This window comes from Crocodylus porosus, unplaced genomic scaffold (genome assembly GCF_001723895.1).
Source record: "Crocodylus porosus isolate Cpor-Errol unplaced genomic scaffold, CroPor_comp1, whole genome shotgun sequence".
NCBI classification, from domain to species: domain Eukaryota; kingdom Metazoa; phylum Chordata; order Crocodylia; family Crocodylidae; genus Crocodylus; species Crocodylus porosus.
Genome location: NW_017728943.1, coordinates 70,024,953 through 70,047,438, shown reverse-complemented (window position 1 = coordinate 70,047,438; position 22,486 = coordinate 70,024,953). Strand labels below are relative to the sequence as shown.

General features: G+C 40.7%; 1 protein-coding gene across 4 annotated transcripts in view; it reads left to right on the top strand.

Moving 5' to 3' along the window:
• NVL (nuclear VCP-like) overlaps positions 1-22,486 on the top strand; it is a 65,187-nt gene that overhangs the window by 3,878 nt on the left and 38,823 nt on the right. For 3 of the 4 annotated variants that reach the window (XM_019549536.1, XM_019549535.1, XM_019549538.1), the window contains exons 2-17: positions 11-84; positions 2,265-2,317; positions 3,198-3,297; positions 4,698-4,749; positions 6,334-6,603; positions 7,089-7,215; positions 7,484-7,560; positions 7,848-7,982; positions 9,953-10,054; positions 12,307-12,424; positions 13,425-13,569; positions 14,820-15,075; positions 17,618-17,836; positions 18,929-19,033; positions 19,957-20,019; positions 21,437-21,556. In XM_019549536.1, coding sequence (XP_019405081.1) covers positions 11-84; positions 2,265-2,317; positions 3,198-3,297; positions 4,698-4,749; positions 6,334-6,603; positions 7,089-7,215; positions 7,484-7,560; positions 7,848-7,982; positions 9,953-10,054; positions 12,307-12,424; positions 13,425-13,569; positions 14,820-15,075; positions 17,618-17,836; positions 18,929-19,033; positions 19,957-20,019; positions 21,437-21,556 — 2,016 coding nt within the window. The remainder of the gene's footprint in view (positions 1-10; positions 85-2,264; positions 2,318-3,197; positions 3,298-4,697; positions 4,750-6,333; positions 6,604-7,088; positions 7,216-7,483; positions 7,561-7,847; positions 7,983-9,952; positions 10,055-12,306; positions 12,425-13,424; positions 13,570-14,819; positions 15,076-17,617; positions 17,837-18,928; positions 19,034-19,956; positions 20,020-21,436; positions 21,557-22,486) is intronic. The other variant, XM_019549537.1, reaches the window with a different exon arrangement.

Here is a 22,486-nt window from a genome sequence, read left to right as displayed (position 1 = left end):
TTCATTTCAGTATTTAATTAGTAATACATGTGGCCAGTACGTGGACATTGGTGTGCTAGCAGCTGATTTGCAGAAAATTTATAGGTAAGCAAAAAGTTTAATCCTTACTTTGTTTTTTATAAAGTATATAAATAATATTTTTTATTCATAACTTGCACTGTAAAAAATTTACATGGAATATTTCCCTTGGATGGATGGCCTCTTGCATTATTAGAAAATGAAACTAAAAGTTAATTAAATGTCACTAGTGGAGAGGAAAAATACAGAAAGATAAATCATTTGCACTGTTAAGTTCTCTCTGGCTGATGTACCTATTTCTGATTTGTGCAGGTAGTGCTATACATGTGCATCAAGGCTGTTCCAATGTGCTTTAATTGTAATGTGTAATAACCATGCTCCAGCATCATGTGTATCAGCATCCCTGCACTGAGAAACAACACCAGGGACACTTTAGAACTCGTCAAACAAGCTTTAGTTAAAGCACCCCTGCCGCCCTTTTTCAGTGCAGGGGTGCTGATACAATTGATCTTCTTGCAGCCACTCTAATTAAATCACCCTTCCTCACCCGCCGCCTCCTGGAGCATGTGAATAAATGTCCCATGAGTCCCAGTCATTGCCTATGATTGTGGGACCAAGCACCTTGCAAACCCATAATAGAAAAATGGTCCCCACACTGAAAAGCATGAAAAAGAGAGAACAGGTAGATAAAGGCAGACAAGGGAGCACAAAACAACTGTAAGAATACTATTGGTCAGTGCAATAGGGAAGAGTTTGTGCGCAAGTCACCCAACCATTTTCAATATTTGTTGGTTTGAGCCCCATCATAGAGTTAAGGAAGAATTCAAAGAGGCAAAGCAGCAGCTTTTGCATATGGTTACAGGATTCTTTGTGGAGAGATGATGTTTAACTTGTGCTTTTAGGCATGCCTAGCCTGACAGGCTTGATTTTTTTTAAGGTTGTCTATCTACTCTGTAAACCACGAGTGTCAAACATGGCCTACAGAGCCATGTCTTCTGTCCCACAGATCTTCTGGAGGGGCTGGGAATTTGGAGTGGGAAAAGTGGGGCAGGGCCTGCTGAAATCCAGGGTATGGAGCTCTTTTGGGGAAGGAAGCTCCATGATCCAGATCTGGGTTGGAGTAGGGCAGATAGGACATTAAACTCATCTGTAAATCCCTTAGCTCAAACCCAGTGGCAGTTTAGCCTGACCTTGAAAGCTCTGCTGACCTTCCAAGTATGAGGTTAACCTTGCCCTTTGCCCCTTCCTTTCTACACCGGGTCTAGAACTTACCTAGATGCTTCAGACCTAAGGACTGAGAATCTGCCAGCACTAATTCCCTGCTACTGTGTTCTGGTCCTTCTGTGCTTCTTTCCTCTCTATCTGATACAGAGAAGAGATGTTGGCAAAGTAGTTTGTATTTTGGGAGGGGGGTTTTTTGAGATGCATATAACAGAGGAACCTGGGTTACATCTGTCTCGGTGTTGTCCTCAAGAAATAAGCATGATGTTGCCAGCACAATTATGAAGGCAAGGCAAGATGTAGGTGGGGGGGTGTCACAGGGCTCTGGCTAGATAAGAAAGACCTCAAAGTCCACCCTCAGTATCAGTGTCACATGCTGTTAGTTGAAGGAAATCTGACCCCCTAGACATGAATTTGGGAGATCATGTTTATTGCAAAGGATGAAAGAGACTGAATTTTTTTTCAGTACCATTCCAACAAAAAAAATTCAGCGCGTGAACTTGGTGCTTGTGAAAGTACAGGACAGGTCATCATCGTTTTCTAGATTGAGGTACTATGTTGTACACGATTTCCCATCCTGGTCTTTTATTATGCCTTGGTCTTGACTAATGGACTTTTCTTTCCAGTCTCTAATCATTTGTATTATACCTACGTGGAGTTTAAAACAAACAAAGCCAGGTGTGTATTGTGGATAATGGTCTGTTTTACTGGCTCTCTGCATTCAGCTGAGTAGGCTGTTGATCTTCTGTATTTGAATGTTCCTCTAGAGGACGGTAGCTAGAGGCCACTGTGATTTCAGCTTTCACTTTTCATTCCAAAAACTGAGCATATTATGTTGCCATTTAAGCTGCATCAATCACTTGTTTTCATAAGCTGCGAATAGCTCATACTAAAGTTATGTTTTGCATAATTTATTCCCTTGAGCACTCGCATGAAAGGTTCTGTCGACTTGAAAACAATGCTAAGAATGATGATATATGAGAGAAGCCCTTAATGGGAGCCTAATCTATGTAATTGTTTTGCAGTGCAGAGTATGGACGAAGGAAAAGAAATGCCTTTAGAATACAGGTTGAGAAAGGTACGTCTGCCAGTATTGGCTCTGAAGGACCAAGGATTTGTAAAAAAAAAAAAAAAAAAAAAAAAAAAAACAACCCCCCCCCCCAAAAAAAAACAAAAACAACTTGCTGTGCAGCTGTTAAGAATAAGACAAAAGCAAGTTCATAGATTTCATAGATTTTTAGGGTTGGAAGGGACCTCAGTATATCACCCAATCCGACATCCTGCTCTATGCAGGAAAGAGTGCTGGGGTCAGATAACCCCAGCCAGGTATTTGTCATTGAAAGTATTCTCTTGTCAAAAAGGAAAATTTTTATGAAACAAATGTTTTGGGGGATTTACAATATAAGTTTGGAAAAAAATTAATGAAAATGAAAGGGGGTTTTCTATGGCAAAAAATTCCATTTTCTAGAACAGAAGTTTTTAATGAAAAGAAAAGCCTCAAAACATTTTGACAGAAAGCGCTCTTCTGGGCCTGATAGAGGTGGAGGAGTAACCTCTATGAACATTAAGCTGGGAAGGTGCATAAAATGTATTTTAAAGGAACTGTTAAAGAGTACTTTAACGGGATGTCTTTGTCTAAAGAGCTTGTAATTAAAATATAGTTATTGCTGGAATAATCAATTAATAGGGGACATGCATCACAAACACAACAGAAGTTTCATTACATTGAATACTGTTGAGGTTAGGATTACATGTTTGCTATGTCAATACATTTTTCTATACATTTCAGCAAAATATTTAAAAGATTGTATCCTTTACTGTTCAGCCAGTAAACATGGAGTTTAGTTTTAGGGCATCTGGATCAGATAGTAAAGTTTGAACAGACATGGGGAGAGTGGCTACAGTAGTGTTAGGTTGACTTACAAGTTCTTATGTTCTTGTATTTTTTTTTCCTTCAGTGTTTGAGATAATCTGTAGTGAGAATGAATCTGAGGCTTTATCAGCTTTAGAAGATGAACATGTAGCAAAAAGAGCAAGACACAGACGAGAAGAGAATGAGTAAGTAAGAGATTAGTTATCATAAGGGTACTTAATATTGATCCTAATAGATAGCATTCATCTGGTATTTTGGATATTCAGATCACTATAAATCCTTCAGGCTGAAAGGAATTGATGGTTCTTGCACCCTTGCAGGTCATGTTTTTATTAGGATTTAACTTAAGAGCACATTTTTTTGCAGTAAAGACAAAGCGGTTATAGTTTTCACGTACATTAGCAGATCAAGTGGCAGTGCAGTAGGGGAACTGAAGCAGTAAGAGGTTGTTACTTGCTTAGGGTCACATAAGAAACCTGCAGCAGAGCAGAGAATTAAACCCAAGTCTCCCAAGCTTTGAGCTAATGCCATTAAAGACATGGTTTGCAGGCCACATCTGGCCCATAGAGCCCTATTGTCTGGCCTGCAGTTCTGCCTGTATGTGTTCAACCAGCATATCACATGCAGCATGTGCTGGCCCTGGCCCAGTGTGTGGAGCCCCTCTAGCACTTGCTATATATGGCACCTGTGCACTGCATCTGAGGCTGGTTTGGTGTGGCCTGCCCATGATGCAATGAATGCTCCACACTGGCCCTGCATGTGGTGCCTATGTGCTGGATCCAGGGCCAGTAAATTAGCCCTACAGGCCAGATCCAGTGTGCAGAGCCAGTCTGGCATGGGTGCTACAGGCAGCACGTGCCACAGACTGGTGCCATGTGCTGTGCACAGCAGGGCCATGTAGGAAAGCTGCTTGCCTCTGCAAGCACCATGCTGGCCTAACCACTCTTCCCTTGCAGGTGGGAGCAGCATCAAGCAAACCTGTGCTGTTGCCCCTGTGCACACGGGAAGTGTGGCTGGGGCAGCGTGGAGCTTGCAGAGGCAAGCAGCTTTCCTGTGTGGCCCTGCTGTGTCCTGCCATACCGGGTCACACTCTCTGTGCTGCAGAGGCCCTGGGGGAGGGCAACAGGGTGGCGAGCACACACCTGCAGCACACACCTGCTGTGCCCCCACCCGCTGCATGGATCTGGGGGGTGTGGGTACCCCCTGTTCCCCAGGAGTGTGCGCTGCAGCCAGGAGTCCCTGCTCAAGTTGGGGAGCTGGCTCTGTGTTCCTTCTGCTGCAGCAGCCACTGCCTTCTGTTGGTGACAGGGAGCTGCAGACCTGGCTCCAGCTCTACCCTGCAGCTACAGCCTGCCCCCACCATGCAGATCTGGGGGCACAGGCCCCTCCCCTCCCCACCCAGTCCTCCAGGGGTGCACCAAAAAGCCCTGCTGAAGCACCCAGTCTATACAGACACTGCAGAGTTGGGTCCAAGTAACACACTGCTGCTTCTGGTAAAGTGCATTTTTGGCGGAGGGGAGGGGGGGTGTTCATGTCTGTTAGCAGCCAAACTTAGCATTTCTGTCTCCTCTCCTTTCTCATAAAGGAATACAGAAAGCTCCATGGATGAGTTGGACGATGATTATCCAGAACATCCAGTACGTCATATTTTCTCCATATTATATAATACAAATTAACACACCCTTGTAGCTCTGCAAATCTCAATTTGTTTTACCTAAAACATCCAAGAATATTAAGATCTAACTGTGAATAAATGGATACTCTTTAGATGAAGAGGCTCAAACAGTGGCTTAGAGTTCATACAATTCTTGGTGAGAGACACATTTTGAAATAGGTATTTCCCTGCTGCCACCTCGTGTTTGTTTTTTAAGTGGGTATATTAGGAATCGTACTTCCCACAGTGCTCCCCACTGGCCATACCACTACCCTTCTACTTGGTTGTGCCTCTCTCCAGTTGTTGTCCTTCCTAGTGGCTTTCTGATTCATTGCAAGTAGCTCATCAGAATGGACACGGTATCCAGCAATCTCCAGGTAATATGTCGAGGCTACAGCAGAAGGACTGGAAGTGGTAGATGCCAGCATTTAAACCTATAAGTTTCTAACTTCTCTCTTGTTAATGTGACTGGGAGGGAGGAGTTTGAATAGCAACTGAAGGGCTATGAGAATTGCCTCTCCTATTTCAGTTCTTGGTGATATGCTGGCTCTGAAAATATTGGGTGACAACCTATCAGTTTTACTGGCGGAGAAGTAGTATAGACCAAGTTTGAGGCATTACTGAGGATGGGAAGGAGAGCATAGCTAAGGGCAGGGCATTGCCCTTTAAGTGGAGCAGGCCCAGCCTCTCATGACTCATCAGCTGCTTTTCATCTGAGAATAAACAGTTGATCATGAAAGCCATTAAGTTGGGGAAGTGCTACAGGTAGCAGTGTGCCCATGGTAGGCCTGGTAGCAGCATGGAGAGAGGCTGTTGGGCTCCTGCAGCCTGTTTTGGGAAAAGGAGCCACTTAGTGTGTGCCAGTTTGAGTTTTGAGTTGGAAGAATAAAACTGTGGCCTGAAGGAAAGGCCTGAACAGACCTTGGGAGGGACAATTAACACCGCATCCAAGTAGGGAAGATAGGCTAGAACTCCATGGAGGGAGGTAATTGGGGCTGGGGTGTGGACAGGAGTACAACCAGAACTAGCAATTTGCAGGTGGTTTCCCAGCTGAGGACATGAAGGGAAGTTATTTTTCTGAGAAGACTATGGCAGGACTATGGTTTGGGGCTATTTCTGAGGGAGGCAAACTTCTGGAGGGCAGGGGCAAAAGGGAGAGAGGAAACTTGACCAATAAGCTCTGAAAGTTTTGCTGACTGAGAGAAGTATCCATTCTGATAGTTATCATCAGTTAATGGTGCAGAGCTGATAGGTGCATCTACAGTAGTGTGCAGCTGATAAAAACTTAGCTTCCAGTGCAAGTTGCAAAGATTTTTGTCTCCCCCTGGGCAAATGCAACACTTCTGTACTTACATAGTCAACTGAGGAGTGGGAGACGCTGTCAATTGAGTTCTTTCTAGTGTAAGCAAGACTTTTAAGGGCCAAATGGTGTGTGTTGAATTATTCCCATGTGCAACTTTTCCAATAAATGCTGCCCTGAATGTGAGAAACTAAAGTTCTATCTCTGCATCCTACTAATTTGTTTGTTTGTTTTTGTTTGTTTGTTTTTTTAACTTGAATTCCTCAGTCTCAGAATCACATGAACAGCTCCTTGTTGACCTTATACCGGAAAGAAAATCATGATTCTGTCCCAGGAACTCCAAAGAATGAGCTGATAGAAACTAGCACCCCTGTTCAAGTGACAGCACCCCAACCAAGTGTCCTTACCTCTGGAAAGCCACTTGAGACCAGAATCTCTGAAGGTGGCTGGTTTATTGATAAAAACCCAAGTAGAAAAGATGTGGACTTTTTCACTGACCTTTGTGAGGAAGGAAATGAAGAAAAACTGATTTCTGAGGTATTGTGTCTTACAGACCTGATGACATTTAACAAAGTTGCATGTACACATTTCCTACCTTATGTGAGAGTCATTTGAAGGTCAACATGTAGAACAAAACTGTCATCTACACCCTGCCCCAGAGGAAAGTTTGTACATTTTAAAAAGCATGAGCCTTTAGTGTGAAATACAAACTTGTTTTTATTTATACAGCTAGTCTATTTAACCCTGGAGGTAGCTGCATTTCAGTGGTAAATGGAATAATGTGAGGTTTTTTGATAACTTTTTAATCAGTAAAAAGCAATAGCTTGTATTACGCCTTTGTTCTTGGATCACTTGTCTGGTTTGGTAATATTTATACAGTCCTTTGTTGAAAAAAGATTAAAATTATTGTCACTGGTTTTTAATAAAAAAACAAAGCAATAACAAAATTTGCATGCAAGAAGGGATTTACCCCAACCTTGCCTTCTAGATTGATTGCTGCATTCTGTTTTCTTGTGATCTAGAAATCAAAAGATTTCTCTCTTTTGGAGAGTGAAAGAAGGAAGACAAAGGGTAAGCGAGAGAGACGAAGGAAAGAGGAGTCACAAGATGCAGATGGTGAAATAGAATCTGCGCTGCGTAAGCAGAAAGGTGAGAGCTGTTGTTTTTCGAGTGGCTTTCCAGACATGCACCTGCCAGGTAGCTGTGGTACTTGAGTCTGAAAAAATTCAGTAAGGAATTTAGCCCTTGTGGAATATTTCAGTACTTTGATTTATTAGATAAATATGCAATTTGATCTGTATAATCTAAGTGTTAATGCTGGTGTCTTTTATTTGGGGTTAAAAGCCAACATTACTGTTAGTATGTCCACATTTTCAGTAATTCAGTTCTTTCTTTCCTTCTTTTTTTCTTTCTTTAGCTAAATCTAAAGGACCAGAGTTGCTTCACCCTTCAGTGAAATTTGAAGATGTGGGAGGCAATGATGAAACACTGAAGGTTAGTCTTAATTTTTATTAAAACCTATTTAGGGTGTTTGTGGAATAGAGAACAAAGTGGGGAGAATCTTTGATATGTTTAATGAGCAAACAATACTGATTTTGCTTGGAAATATCAACAGTTCTCTCACATAGAGCAATATGGCTTGTCATAGACCTTCACCTTGGTTCACCTCTCTCATGACCACTGAAGTAAGACAGTGACACAGAATTTAGTTTCTGTGATCAGCATCGTCATGTGTAACTTAATTTTCTTTTATCAGAATGGGAGTTTTTTATTCCTTTCAGGAAGTCTGTAAAATGCTGATACATGTACGTCACCCTGAAGTCTACAACCACTTAGGTGTGGTCCCGCCTCGGGGATTTCTTTTACATGGACCACCAGGATGTGGAAAGACGCTACTAGCACAGGCGATTGCTGGGGTGAGATGGCTTTTTCTAATGTATGCCTTTAATCGTAATTGGGTCAGGGAAAGGGGAAAGAATCCAGCTTTGTTATAGACTTGATTAGGGGTATGAAACACATGGGCCTGTGGGCTGTATCTGGCTCAAAGCCACTCCATTTCACCCTGCTGGGTTACTGGTGGGCCACAGAATTCAGGGGCCTGGCTAGTAGTAGGCAAGGTCTGCTGCAGAATCTGGGGCCCTGGTGGACAGGGCTGTCAAGCAGTGAGTGAGGGCCTGGTAATGCAGCCCTGTCGCCTGCAGCTGCCTGACCCCAGCTACATGTCCATTTCCACCATGGCAAGTGCCCTTCTGGTCCATGGCCACTTAACTCGCTGGTGCCACAGTAGCTGTCACAGCTACCCTGTAACTCTGGGCTGGATTCAGCGTGTGAACAACCTTGCAGTCTGGGTGCAGCCTCATGCACAAGGTGAGTGTGACACCCCTAGACTAGATAAAAATCAAGAGAAGAATGATTTATCTTGTCTCCTTCCTGAATAGCACATGTTCATTCAAAGTTAAGTAACAGCAATGCAGTCTGAATCTAAGAGATGGATTTCATTTTTTGAAAGTGCTTCCAAGGAAGTAAGATAAGGAATAGACTTCAAGCAGGCCACATATTGGATTAGTTTGATTATTCAAAACTCTTCTCCAACAGTTTTAAGCCTGACCTTAAAACAGAAACACTTGTAGGATGTTGTGACAAGTCTGACTCCTGAGGGTAGTAGCTCCTCTAGTCCAAGCTTGGAATTTACCCTTTGGCGACCACTTAGCTTTTACCAAATAAGATGCTGGTCTTTATCCTTATCAAAAAGCTCTCACTGCAAATTACATTTATGTATTTATGTATGTGCTAGTATTGATGTGATATTGTTGCTGTGATGATCCAAGACATGCAAGAGGCAGTTATTCTCATGGGTGATATCTTTGTTTGGATCAACTGCTTAGTCAATAAAAAGAGATCACCCACAAGGATTCCTCCCTTGTATCCTTTTTTCAACTGTTAACAATGGTCTTTGATGCTTTCTGTTATGTTGAAGCAGCCGTTTCCCCTGTGGAGGACACCTGCAAATCAGAGTAGAGAGAGCTTGGTGGCACAGTGTGGCATTTGTAGTGTTCCTACCTTTTCTCCTCTTTTGAATATAAATGGAGGCTCCCTATTATTAGGGCTTTCTTTTTCAATTTTAATATTTTAGTGAAATGGCCACAGGTTATAATTTTTTAGGTTTAAACATTATATATAAATTATTAACAGGGCACAGCATTTTTTCTTCAAAAGCTTCAGAAAGGTTCAGAACCTCTCAAACTTTTATTGGAACAAGTTGACTATCCCCTTTTCAGATTTAAAATGTGAATATTTAGGCTTGGATATACGTGAAAGAGAGAGATCTAAGTGTGTGTGTGTGTGGATGTAATCTCTGTATGTATGCATAGTTCATGTATAATATCTCTGCCAAAATATTCACATTTTAAATTTAAATATAAAAACTATCCTAATATAGTAGCTGTTAGACGACTTGGATTAGTTTAATACCATAATATTTATTTGTGTTGGAGGTTTACCAGAGCAAAAGAGTTTTAGTTTTCTTCGGGTGAGATTGAATTTAAAACAGATTTACTCTCTAACATTGACATCAGGATTCTTCTTAGGGATCAGGCATCAGTATGCCAACTCTTTCCTGATCAGCAGCAGTACTATTTAGCACTTAAAATGGGAGGCTAGAGATTCAATATTCTTTAATGCAGTACTACTCAGATTTTCTGGAAATGGGGAAAATACCACATTGGGTCCTTTACACAGATTCCATAAACAAGACACAATCTTAAATACCTGGTCTAGTTTAAACTTTTTAAAGGAAATTGTTTTGCTTGGTTGTAGGGGGTGGTGATATTTCTACGTTCTGGAGCTTTCACAACAGGTTTTTTTTTGTTTTCTTGCCTGTTTTTAGGAGCTTGAACTACCAATCCTCAAAGTAGCAGCTACTGAGATGGTGTCGGGAGTGTCAGGGGAATCTGAACAGAAGCTGAGAGAATTGTTTGAACATGCTGTGGTATGGCAAGCTGGCAGTGTTCTCATCATGAAATTGTTTGTGCCTTTGTTCCTTAACATTTTAAATCTACATGTTTCATTGCTGCGGTTTGAATTTGAACGTGTTGGTATTTATTAGTAGCGTTCTAGAGCCTAGAGGTACCTGTAGTAGTGGATATGCACCCTGCTGTGCTTGAACCTTTACAAAATGCAACCAACAATGCACTTTCCCTTTTTAAAAGATGACAAAACTAATATTAATGTGTAGGCTGCTGTGCATGGCAATTCATTGCTTAAAATACTTGGCATTTATTTGCGGTGGGGCAGTATATTGTGCTTTATGAAGTTGATGTCTCTTAGAACTGATTTGGACACAATGATTTTTTTAGTATGAAAGAAGAGACTGCAGGCAGAATTGTTATGAATCCAAGGAGAAAAAAGTTAAGATCAAAATTTTCCCATGTGTGAGTTGCCTTAAACACAACAGTATTTCCAGATTACAGGCTGGGTTGATTATGATCAAACACTGATGTGCGAGGAGTTTCATGTAAGCCACCTTGTTCTTGATGAAAAGAAAAGTAGGAGTAGTTAGGGTGCTTTCACATAGTGATTTTTAACATGTAAATAAAATCTCTGGTATCCTGTTATCTGGGGAAGTCTTCCATAAGGTATATGAAGAAAATATTCTGTTTTCCGATCCCATTCCATCGCCACTAAGCTGGGGACATATATTATACCATTGTTCTTCAGGGGGATGCTGGGAGAGCAGCAATACCAAGGTGTCACATTTGCCTTCTACCTTAATCTGAAGCCAAGGTGTAATATTTTATTGTAAAACTCCATTAATGCAAACAATAAGTAAATAACTAAACTATGGAATAAAATTGTCAGTAAAAGTTTTTAAATATCCTTTGAGTTTACATGGTCTTGCCTTAACTCTCAGCAATATAATTTTAATATGAATATATATATATTTTAAGGATACTTACTGTGTGAAACCATGTTTTGACTTTTTTTTTTTAAAGTTCTTTTTTTTTTTTTTTTTTTTTTTTTTTAACCCCTGATACTTGTTTTTTTTAAGCTGGTTTTTCAGAGATTACCTTTTGTTCTGTGATATCCTCTTAGCAAAATTAATGTTCATGCTATACCAGTTTTTCTGAGGAACTCAGAGAAATAATATTGCATTGGCCTAATGGCTGTGGAGCTCTGCTTTTGAATTCTCCCCTGCTGGATAGAGAGGCATTTATGGACTTGAACAGACAAGCTTTCAGAGTTGGCCTTCAATACACTTTTTTAGCTTTAGAGTTTGTTAAGCATATAGGTTATTCAGAAAGTCCTGCAAGTGCTGCTTTTGATTAACAGTGACCTTTTAAGAACAGTGAATTTGGGAACAAAAGGTTTATAAAACCTTATTATGATTTATATGCTTCCTGCTTTAGCCTCTTGACTGTAATCTGAGATTAGAAGATAACTCAGAGCTGGCAAGTAAGTTTTCCATTGATCTTTTGCCATTCCTTCTTATTCGATAGCACAGCTAGTACTGGTAGTATTCCAGAAACCACAGTATCAGTGCTAAGAAGTTGGCTTGTTCAGATATTCTTGAACTTGAGCATCATATTTACTCTCATACTACATGCACCTTTTTTCCAAAAAATCAGCCCTGCAAAATAAGTTGTTTTTTTTTTTTTTAAGTGTGAAAGCTAATTTTCTGCACAGTAATCAAAGCATGTAATGGTTTCCTTTTAATGGTTAACATGGGCTCCCAGCCCAGGAGGGAGAATTGAAGTGCTTCAGGGTTACAGGTAGTTTTAACCATTTTACAGCCACTGAGCAGTAGAACTGTAGTTCTGATGGTGAGTGATGCTGAGGAGAGAGCTCTTCCTCTCTGTCCTGGGGCCAGCATTCAGCCATGGTTTTTGTTCTTTGTTCATAAAGCTATGTAGGGCATGTGATATGCAGCTAAATATGACTTCTTCAGATGAAAAAGTGATTGCCAGAGTGCAGGATCTATAAACTATAATTATATATTTTAAAGAAAAATGTCATGCCTTATGCACGATTCCATTCTATATTTGGTTGCTCCAGTGATGGAAAATAAAAATAGATAAGGATTATGGATATTTTGGCACAGGGCTGTTGTTCAGAGTAAATGGCAGCACATGCAGTAATATTTTCCTAACTTTTAAACTGAAAACCCCTTTTCTTAAATTTGTCGCAATGTTTGTAATATGCTGTGTGTGTTTATAGTGATTATGGTGATGTTCTTGTTCCTAGTCCAATGCACCATGCATCCTTTTCATAGATGAGATTGATGCTATCACCCCAAAGAGGGAAGTTGCATCGAAAGACATGGAGCGAAGAATTGTGGCCCAGTTACTAACCTGCATGGATGGTCAGTTTCAAGAATATATATATATATATATATTTTTTTTTTTTTAAACCTAGCCTTTCTTCTGAAATCCAGTTCTGTCTTTATTTTAATTTCTCTGATTTTAGCTAGCTGTGATGATTGAAAATCCTGTGGCATTCATATAGGAACAAGGGTTGTTAACTCTGGTGCCCCAGCCAAAACCCCTTTCATGTAATTTTTTGTTACCTTAAAGGGCTCTTGCAAATCCCAGTATAAGAGTCTTAGTTTCTGGGGATGTAGTGGTATTAACTTCCTGTTCTGGGTTGCATGTTCTAGAAATATATGTGGTATTGTACCCTTAGGGTATATTTTTTTCAATATGAGGGGGAATTACTCCTGTATATTGTTTGGGGAAAGCTGAAATCTATGCTGGAATTGAAGAATGGAAATGCTGAAATTAGCTGCATTTGGCGCTGTAGTGGCTGCAGCTCTCCAGCTTCAGAGAGAGAGAGGGGCAGAGCATACTCTGCAGTGTCGGTTAGTCTTGCCTTTTCTCAGCTGCTGCTGAATTGGCAGTAGCTTTGGCTGAGCAGCAAAAAGCTGCCGTCAATTTGGCAGTGAATGAGTTAAAACTAGCTTTGCCAGCAGCAGCCAGTGAGCTGGCTGAGAGCAAGCAAGCTATTTCAGGCAGTTAGCTTAGACCATGACTCTGGAAAAATCTTTTTCTTTAATTTGCTTTCCCAAAAACAAGATGCATGTGGTATGCAAGAAAATAAAGTATGTCATAAAATACTTTCCTATACAAATATCTGCCTGTGATAGTGCAGTGCACAAACTCATTAGTGAAAATAAAGGGAAATGGTTAAAAGGGGGGGTGGGGAATGGATTGCTGGCAGTTCAGCATAGCTGAAAGTAATATTTGCTGCTATCAGGAGTAACTTCCTGTAGCATGCATTTTTAACTAAACTAGAATAAACCGTGATAATGTGAAGATACAATACCATTAATGCTTATTTGTTTTCTTCCTCCCTTCCTTCCTCAGATCTGAACAATTTGCCTGCTTCTGCTCAGGTGCTAGTCATTGGAGCAACTAACAGGCCAGACTCACTGGATCCAGCACTGCGGCGAGCTGGAAGATTTGATCGAGAAATTTGTCTAGGGATTCCTGATGAAGCAGCTAGAGAAAAGTATGTTTCAGTAGGTCTTGGCTTCTTCAGTAGAACTGTTAAAAAAAGTAAACAAATTTTAAAGGCTTCTGAACTTTTTTTTAATGTTCTTTACCCAATTTGAGGTAGTCTTCTTAAAAACTAAATGCCTCTTTCTTAAACTCTATCTAGGTAAGGCTGGCCCTTACACTAGACCTCATTTTTGTTCTGTAAACCAAAATAGGGTGCTCCTTCAGGATGAAATAGATGGAAGACATCATGTGCAGGAATGCAAGTAAAGTCAAAATCTTAGTGGGTACCTTAGCTGAGACCATTGTTTATTTATTTATTTCTTTAAGCTCTGTTATTTTTTTTTTCCTAAAAATATAATAAAGCTGTCATTTTATTATAGTACAGGGGTTGTCAACCAGGGGTATGCGTACCCCTAGGGTACTTCAAAAGGTCCTAGGGGGGTATGCACAGGTGGGCAGGGACAGAGCACTGCCACCACCTCCCAGGAGCAGGACCAGGGGGGAGCAAGGGCACTACTGCCCCCCTGTGGGCTGCATAGGCGCCACCTGGCCAGCTGGATATGGGGGTGGGGGAGGGCAGGGGCTTACATGGCAGCTACCAACGGCATCCACCACCCCACACCACCACCCACCACTTTCCCACGGCCAGTTGCACATGTGGCTCCGTGGGCTGCTGACAACTGGCTGGGTGTGAGCAGAGGCAGGGGGAGGTGCTGTGCTTGGGAGGAGGCCCTGGCTGGTGCCTGTGCTGTTGATGCTGGTGGCTCCTGCCTTCAACTTTATGAGTGCCTGGGACCCTGGCAGGGGAGGGGAAGGGCCCAGGCCACCACCCCACGGGAAGAGCCTACAGCTCAGGGCTGGCCTGGGCTGGGTGTTTGTGGGGCCAGGCCCTGAGGGGCCCTGAGGACCCCTGTGTGTGGGGCCAGGCCCCACAGGCCACCCGCCACTCTGCATCCAGCCACCAGGGTACACTTCTTAAAAAAGGTTGAGAACCCCTGTTATAGTATACTCAACTGAACTGATTCTTAAACTTTAAATGAGCGTGCATGGCTGAGATTTTATTTTATGTATCTGGAGAATATGTGACTTGTGATTCTCAGCCTTGAGTAACTCTAAATTGAGTTAAAGCTGAATTATTATGCTATTGCACTGCTATGATCCAGTCAAAAAGACTAACTGAATAATTATATTTTTCAGATGGGAGGGAAAATTGCTGCAAGGATTGTTTGTATGGTGTATTTTTCTTTTTCTTTTGAACAGAATTCTACAGACATTGTGTCGAAAACTTAAGCTCCCTGAATCTTTTGATTTTCATCACTTAGCTCATGTGACTCCAGGCTACGTAGGTGCAGATTTGATGGCACTTTGTCGTGAGGCAGCCATGTGCACAGTGAACAGGGTCCTGATAAATTCAGAAGGGCAAAAATGGAAGGAGACAGAGGCTGGAAAAGCAGTGAGTGGCCAAAGCTTTGAAAATGGAGAAGTACCAGTCAAAAGGCAGCCAGAGCTTATAAAGGTACTTGATCCTTTGACACTCTCCTTTCTTAAAAATAAACTACTTCAGGGTTGTAAGATTCTGTGCTCAATCTGTAGTAAACACATTTTAATCACAGCAATATTTGTTTGCATGTTATATATTTATGTAGCATTTTTATCCTTCCAGTTAATAAAATACTTCCTAATTAATTGTAGAAACTATGCGAACATTTTGAGGCAGTTGCACCACTATAGGAAACTTTGAGACTAGTTTAATGCTTTGACACCTGGGTTGGTTTTTTTTTTGGTTTTTTTTTAGGTGCTTGCTTGAAAACTGCTAGGCCTTTTATGAGGGATGGTGATACAGCTACTGGTGCAGATTTGAGGTTACTTGAACAAATAGTTCCAAAGACATGGACCAATACAGATCAAATTATGTTAACAACATGTGTTAGGTCTTAATTTTTTTTTGCACGTGCTTAGGCTTAGATTGTGGCTCTAGTCCTCTCCAAATTGATTTCACCAGCTCAGGATGATCTCATCTGGTGACTGATATTCAACAATTTATTTAGGAAAGCAACATTTTAAAAATTATTCAAGGTTGGATCTGTGACAGCATGAGTTAGAGAAAGTGGTTGGTTGGTTGTTTGCAGCAGCCAGAGACATAACAGGGACTCTGTTACAAGTAAGAACCTTTGCAGATAACTTGGTGGTGAAATAATGGGGTAGCTTGAGGTGATGTGTTGGCCCCTGGCAGACATCAAGTCACACAGTTGGGACCTGGCAGATTCCCTGATCCCAAAACTAGAAGGTCCTGCCATCGGGGTTCAGTTTAAACAGATTGTAAGAATGTAAGTGCTAGCATTCTGTAGTATGGGGTTCCAGTCCCTAATGCCAAGCTTCCTTTGACCCACGATATTTAAAAGGTTTGCCTACAGCTGAATGCATAAGCATGGGATGTAGGCAGCTAACGACTGGGGAACTCCATACTACACGTTCAAATTTAACTGTGATACAAACCTGCCACAAAAATGTAAAACGCCCATTTGCCCTTTTTTTTTCTATGATAAATTGGTTGACCATGTGGCATGTTGCACCTTACTGTGCGATTTAACATATTAATTGAACGATAAATGTTTTATCTGCCAGGGGCTGTTGTGATCATTAAATCTGAATGGAGCCTATGCCCTGTGGATTCTAAATCCTTCCATTAGAAATTTTCTAGGAATGCGCTGTGCACATTTTAAGTTGCTCTGTTCCTGCACTATGCAAAGGCTTCTGGAAGTCCTTGCCTTTTGGTTTAACAGCTAACATTTTAAAATGTTCTAAAATTCACATGTATACTTTGTTCCACTTCTTGAGGTAGTGACAAAAAGTAAGCAGCTTCACTGCTTGCTTAAAAAAATGTTTTTATATTTGTGAGTGGGGGAGGAAACAAAACAGCTTCACTGGAGTAAATTAATTGTGCTATATGCCTGTCATGCATCTCCTGAATGGGACTGAGTTTAAAGCAAACAGCTGTGACTCCGCATCATCATGATCAAAGGGGTTTTCTGTTTTTCAGAAAACTAATCACAACAACCAACCCAATTCTAACAACTGCCATGAGGTCAACATCAACTAATTCAGTTTTAAAAATTATTTTGCCAATTTTAGGAGTTACTTCAAAACAGCAACTTATGTTCATTGCAGAAAACAACTTATGTAATATTTGATCCCATTTACACAAACCAAGCGTTCACACCTAGTTGATTCACATCTGGAAGTGCTGTGCTTTTCTTCGAAAAATGGGAGATGCTGGAAAAACTTTTAGTTCAGTGACCATCCTTTAAAACACTCTTAACAAACATCAAATAACATTTTCTTCTACAAGCTTCTCTTGAGAACCCAAGTAACCAAAATCTATGTTTTTGTAGGCTTTTTTCACTTTGAAATGGAAATCCTAGTACAACCGTATTTATCGCAGCACAACGTTTCTTAGGGCATGACTGGCAAACCACATTTTGGTCAGCCTGGGAATAAACGAGAGACTGCAAATTGTATATAGCAATTGCATTTCATTATTGCTGAACCTGAAGATACACTCAGCAATGTGCTGACATGTTGTGAAAGTTTTTAGAAATAAGAACTGATTTTTAAGGACTGTGTATGAAATACATGAGTGGGACTCACTGTGCTTCTATACAGAACTAGTTAGAACTGCAGAGCAAATCATAACAGCAAGTACCTTGATAAAAGTAAAACTTAGCAGAGATTTTTTTTTTTTGGCAGCTTCCCCAGAAGTGGCCAAGCACTGCATAGCACTACAGAGACAGCCCTCACTGGGGCAGTGTAGAGTAAGCTTGCCCTGGTACAAGTACTACTGTTACAAGTACTGTTGTACTGGTGTGGTGCTGGTGTGGGAGGGTAAATGGAAAGTGGGATTTAAAACCAAGACTGCAGAGTTGTCTAGCACCTCTTCCAATATTCAACTGGAATGTTATCTTAATGAACATGCTTTTACTCCAGGGAAACCTTGAAAAATTGTGTGGTGGTAAAATTTTGTCTACTGTCATCTTTTTTTCCCTTTCCCTTTCTTTCAGGATGAATTGCAGAAACTGCTGGAATTGCTTAAAGAACAGGACCCCTTGGTAGAAGAGCAGCTGCAAAAGCTCTGCATTGAAATGAATGATTTCATTGTTGCACTGTCCTCAGTGCAGCCCTCTGCCAAGAGAGAAGGCTTTGTCACAGTTCCTGATGTGACATGGGCAGATATTGGAGCTCTGGAGGACATTCGGGAGGAGCTTACCATGATTATACTGGTAGGCATGAATGCCATTTTGAGTCCTGCTAGGAAACATGATATCTAGCCAGAGGCAAAATCATGTTTCAGAAATCTGAACTTGATGTTCTGTTCTGAAGTTTTACTTCAAATTGTCTGAAATCTTGTTCGGTTGATCTTTTTGCTGTATCTTATTTAAAAAACCTTGTATTTTTGTGAATAAAGGTAGACAGCTAATTTTTTTTCTTTGATTTATGTCTTCCTTTTCAATGACAAGATGTATTTAATGAGAGAGCTTATTTCATAGATTTCATAGACATCAGGGCTGGAAGGGACCTCCGGAGATCGAGTCCAGCCCCTTGCCCAAAGGGCAGGAAGTCAGCTGGGGTTATAGGATCCCAGCAAGATAAGCATCCAATTTATTCTTGAAGGTGTTCAATGTAGGTGCTTGAACCACCTCCGATGGCAGACTATTCCAGACCTTGGGGGCTTGGACAGTAAAGAAATTCTTCCTTATGTCCAGCCTGAAACGGTCTTGCAGGAGTTTATGGCCGTTCGACCTAGTCATCCCTTGGGGCGCTCTGGTGAACAAACGTTCCCCCAGATCCTGGTGGTCACCCCTGATAAACTTATAGGTGGCCATCAGATCACCCCTGTGCCTATGCTCTTCCAGGCTAAAGAGTCCCATGTTTCTCAGCCTATCATCGTAAGATCTTATATCAATGCTGCCCTTAGAAATGTCTTTTGATCTGTGTTTAATCAAAGACCTATCCTCATTTTTTTTTTTTTCTGACAATTTCCTAATTTAAAGAAAGTACATGCCTGTGTTTTAGTGTACTTTCCTCTTCCTCAACAACCTTCATGTAAGCTCACCATAGACACTCAGTTTAGGGAAAGAGTTTTTAATTACAAGGCTCTACTGTCATTTTCTTCAGTTAAGCTGTATGTGAAAGCCATTTGCTACCACAAACAAGAAAGGGCCCATCTAGTTGTTTGATATGAATATATGCTGGTTCAGCTCAGGTGGAAAGTTCTTTGTACCTTTTGTTTTGGCTTCCGCTTTAGTTGCACCTTGTTGAAACTTTAAGATCAGTGCTTCAGTCACTGTTATTTGTTTGGGTTTTTATCATAGGCACCTGTTCGGAATCCAGAGCAGTTCAGGGCTCTTGGCCTGACTGCTCCAGCTGGTGTACTACTTGCAGGGCCTCCTGGATGTGGAAAAACGTTACTCGCCAAGGTAGGAATTGCCTACTGTGTATGCTTCATGTGGATACTGGGACGTAGTAGAGTACCCTAGGGAAGAAGTCAGATTTCTTTCAAAAGAATGACTTGGTGACATCGAATGGTAGATTTGCTTCATTGGGTGATGGCAATAGGAGTTGAGACCTCACACTGCTTTCAGCAGGAGCTTGAGTTAAACATTTAAATTTTAAAAAGTCTTTTGAAGTTAATTGATTTCCCAGTAAAATAGTTCCGTTTCACTTGAGTGAGAAGAAAGGTAAAGGCAGAAAGAATGCAATAGGTTTTAATATAATAAAGTGGTGAAAAGGAAATGGCTCCTTTCTACAGATCTGTCACTTTGACATTGTCTACTGTAATTAAAAGCTGTGGTTGTCCACTAAAGACCAGGTCCATTGTACCACTTATTCTCAGTGCTAATGCTTCTGCTGGAACAATGCTTTCCTCCTTAACTTGCATATTTCCTTGAATTTCTAGACCAACTCTTGTGTTTGGTCTTTAAGGACTGTTCATGTGACGACATTTCTCTGTAATGTGCACTAGTCACTTAGAGTTGCTTTTAAAAGCATTTCTGGAACAGGACCTCAGTTTAAAAAAAAAAAAAGCTGTGGAAAGCAGTGTGTGTGTGTGTGGACTGTGTTGAATGAATGACTTAGTGTCTGGCCATGGGTCTGGGCTCCTAAAGAGCCTCATATTTTGAGAGAGGTTTGATAAATAATCTTTTCTTTTGAGTTCTTCATAAATCAATGAATAGAAGAGAAAATGACCTTTTTCATATTGCATCTGGAATCTTGCCAGAGGTCTCAAGAAAAGAGAATAGATAATACTTTTAAAATGATGCTTCAGGAAGTATGGTGAATGGAAGCCTAATATTATCAGTGTGTGTGATGGTGGGTTTTTTTTTTTTAATTTTCTGGATAGGCTGTGGCAAATGAGTCTGGGCTGAACTTCATCTCTGTGAAAGGTCCAGAACTGTTAAATATGGTAAGTGTTGATTATTATCCCTTGACCTTTACTATTTTGACTGAGTTCTTTGCTGCAGCTTGAGACAATTGAGTCCTGATGATCACTAAGCTGGTGTTTTGTGCAACAAGAATATATCATGTAATGTCATCTTAATTTTAATAGCTCTTATAGCAGCCAGGTTGCTCTCAAGGGATGCATTTAGGTGGCATAGATCTTACCCAGTTTGAGCTGCCTCTTATGGTGCATCCTCTCTTAAGGTGGTCATCCTCTCTTAAGGATTAGAGACTGTGGGACTTACTTGTTTTGCATAGTAAGACTTTTTGAAGTAACTAGTTGTTTGCCTCATTGTTGGTGTGTGCTGTGAGGACAAAGGGCAACATTTTCAAGTCAAATTTAAAATTTTCAAATAGTGATGGCTTCAGGACTTGGCATCTCTGAAAATCAAACGAAGTACCTAAAACAACTCTGCAAATTAACTTTAGTTTAATTTAAGTTTGGGGTTAGATTTTGCCAAAGTTTTCCATCTACTTTATATCAGAGTCTAAACCTCAGAAAAGATGCTACTCTTCAGAATGTTTAAAAGTAATTTATTGTGATCAATCTTAAACATAAGTGTTATGATTTAAGGCAAGTCCTTGACTTAAAAATATCATTTTTATTACACTTTGATATTTTCCCACACCTTTTTACAGTTTAAGAAATATGCAAGGTGATCAAAATGATTGTACTTCATGCTGCTCAGATACAGATTGGAGTACATCACTTACCTGTTTTAGTAAATGGGTGAAACTGAAGCCAGAAGAAGTGGATTTGATCCATTTTTTTAGTTAGTGCAGATCCCTGCCTCCTTAAGTTCAAAGGGAACTGATTTATGATTTCTGGACTCTGAGAATGGAGAGATGAAGCACATCAATGGTGAATGAATGCTGTCTGTGGGGTAACAAAATGTTCCATTTGCAAATCAAGTGAGGCTTTTGCCTTTGTGTAATGACTTTGAGGGAAGAAACTCTTTATTTCAATTCTTTCTAGAAAGTTCTATTTATGAACTTCAGCAGATGTGAATTTATGGATGCCTCAGATATTTAAAAAGATTCATTGAGAGGAATATAACTGTTAACTCTGTCAGTATGGTGGCAGATATTCATTCCCACAAAAGGCAGTTCCTTACCAGTTCGGCACTGACACTGTGCTGCATGTAACAACTTAAGTTGTGAACTGGGTAGTGACAAATGCATACAAATTTGCCCTTTTTCCACGTCAAAAAAATAATAATTGTGGGTTTAAATTGATTATAAACTTGGCAGAATTAAATGGAGTAAATAAAAGTATGTGATCCTTTGGCCTCGGCAGGCACCACCAATCATGGGTTAAATTGGATTATGAAGCAAAAGTTTGATATTTTGGATTGTTCCACTGTGTTTCTATATTATTTCAGTATGTCGGTGAAAGTGAGCGTGCTGTACGTCAGGTATTTCAGAGGGCCAGGAATTCTGCTCCTTGCGTTATATTTTTTGATGAAGTGGATGCATTGTGTCCCCGGAGGTCAGACCGTGAGGTAAGCCTGAAATCATATCCCACAAGTTTCTTTAATCAGATCTTTCTTTTGTGACCTGCTACTGTAAGTACAGACTTTCTGGTATCGGGCACATAATGTGGCCTGGATTGTAGCCTTGGTAAGGACTTCTATGGTCTACTCTTCTAGAAGCTGGAAGACTAACACATGTTCCATGGTCACTGCAGTCGCATGAATTAGGGCTGTTAAAGTAACATCACTCCCAGATGTTGTCTTTTGACCATCTGACTTTTGTTCAGAGACAGTTGAAATATGTCTATGGTGATCAAGTCTGTTCTGCACCTGTGGTGATGTTTCTTCATTTTGATATCCTCTTTGAGCAAGTTGTTGTGCACATCACACTTCTTCTTTATTCAGATATGGGTTTTAAGTATGCTTGCATTTAAACTTCTAAATATTTTCTCTTCCCATTGGCCCCTTACTCACAGGTGCCATGTAAATCTTCCATCTCCTCAAAAAAAAAAAATAGTTTTAGTGCAAAATTGTCACAAACTTGAACCAAAAGATAGTACTAGTACTGTTTGTAATTGGGTGTGATTTTGGCCTCTACAAATGTCTGTGCTCATGTGTACAATCAAAAGGACCCCTGGGTATGGAAAACTCCTCTACATGAACTGTGTGTATGGTGGGCATAACGGTTCTTGTCAATGTAAAGCCATAATAAAATTGGGTGCAATTCAGTGCAATTATTAACATTGTATGATAATCTAGCCCAGTAGTGCCCAAACTATTGGCTGTGGGCTGGATCCAGCCTGCAAAGTAAGGTAATCCAGTCATCTGACCCATGGGGCTTTCTGTGGGTTTGGAACCTTGGTGGCAGGAGAGAGGTGGCAGCATTGATTCTGCAGCTCCTGGAGCTGCAAAGACCAGAAAGGTCAAGCACCATTGATCTAGACCATACAGTTCAAACAC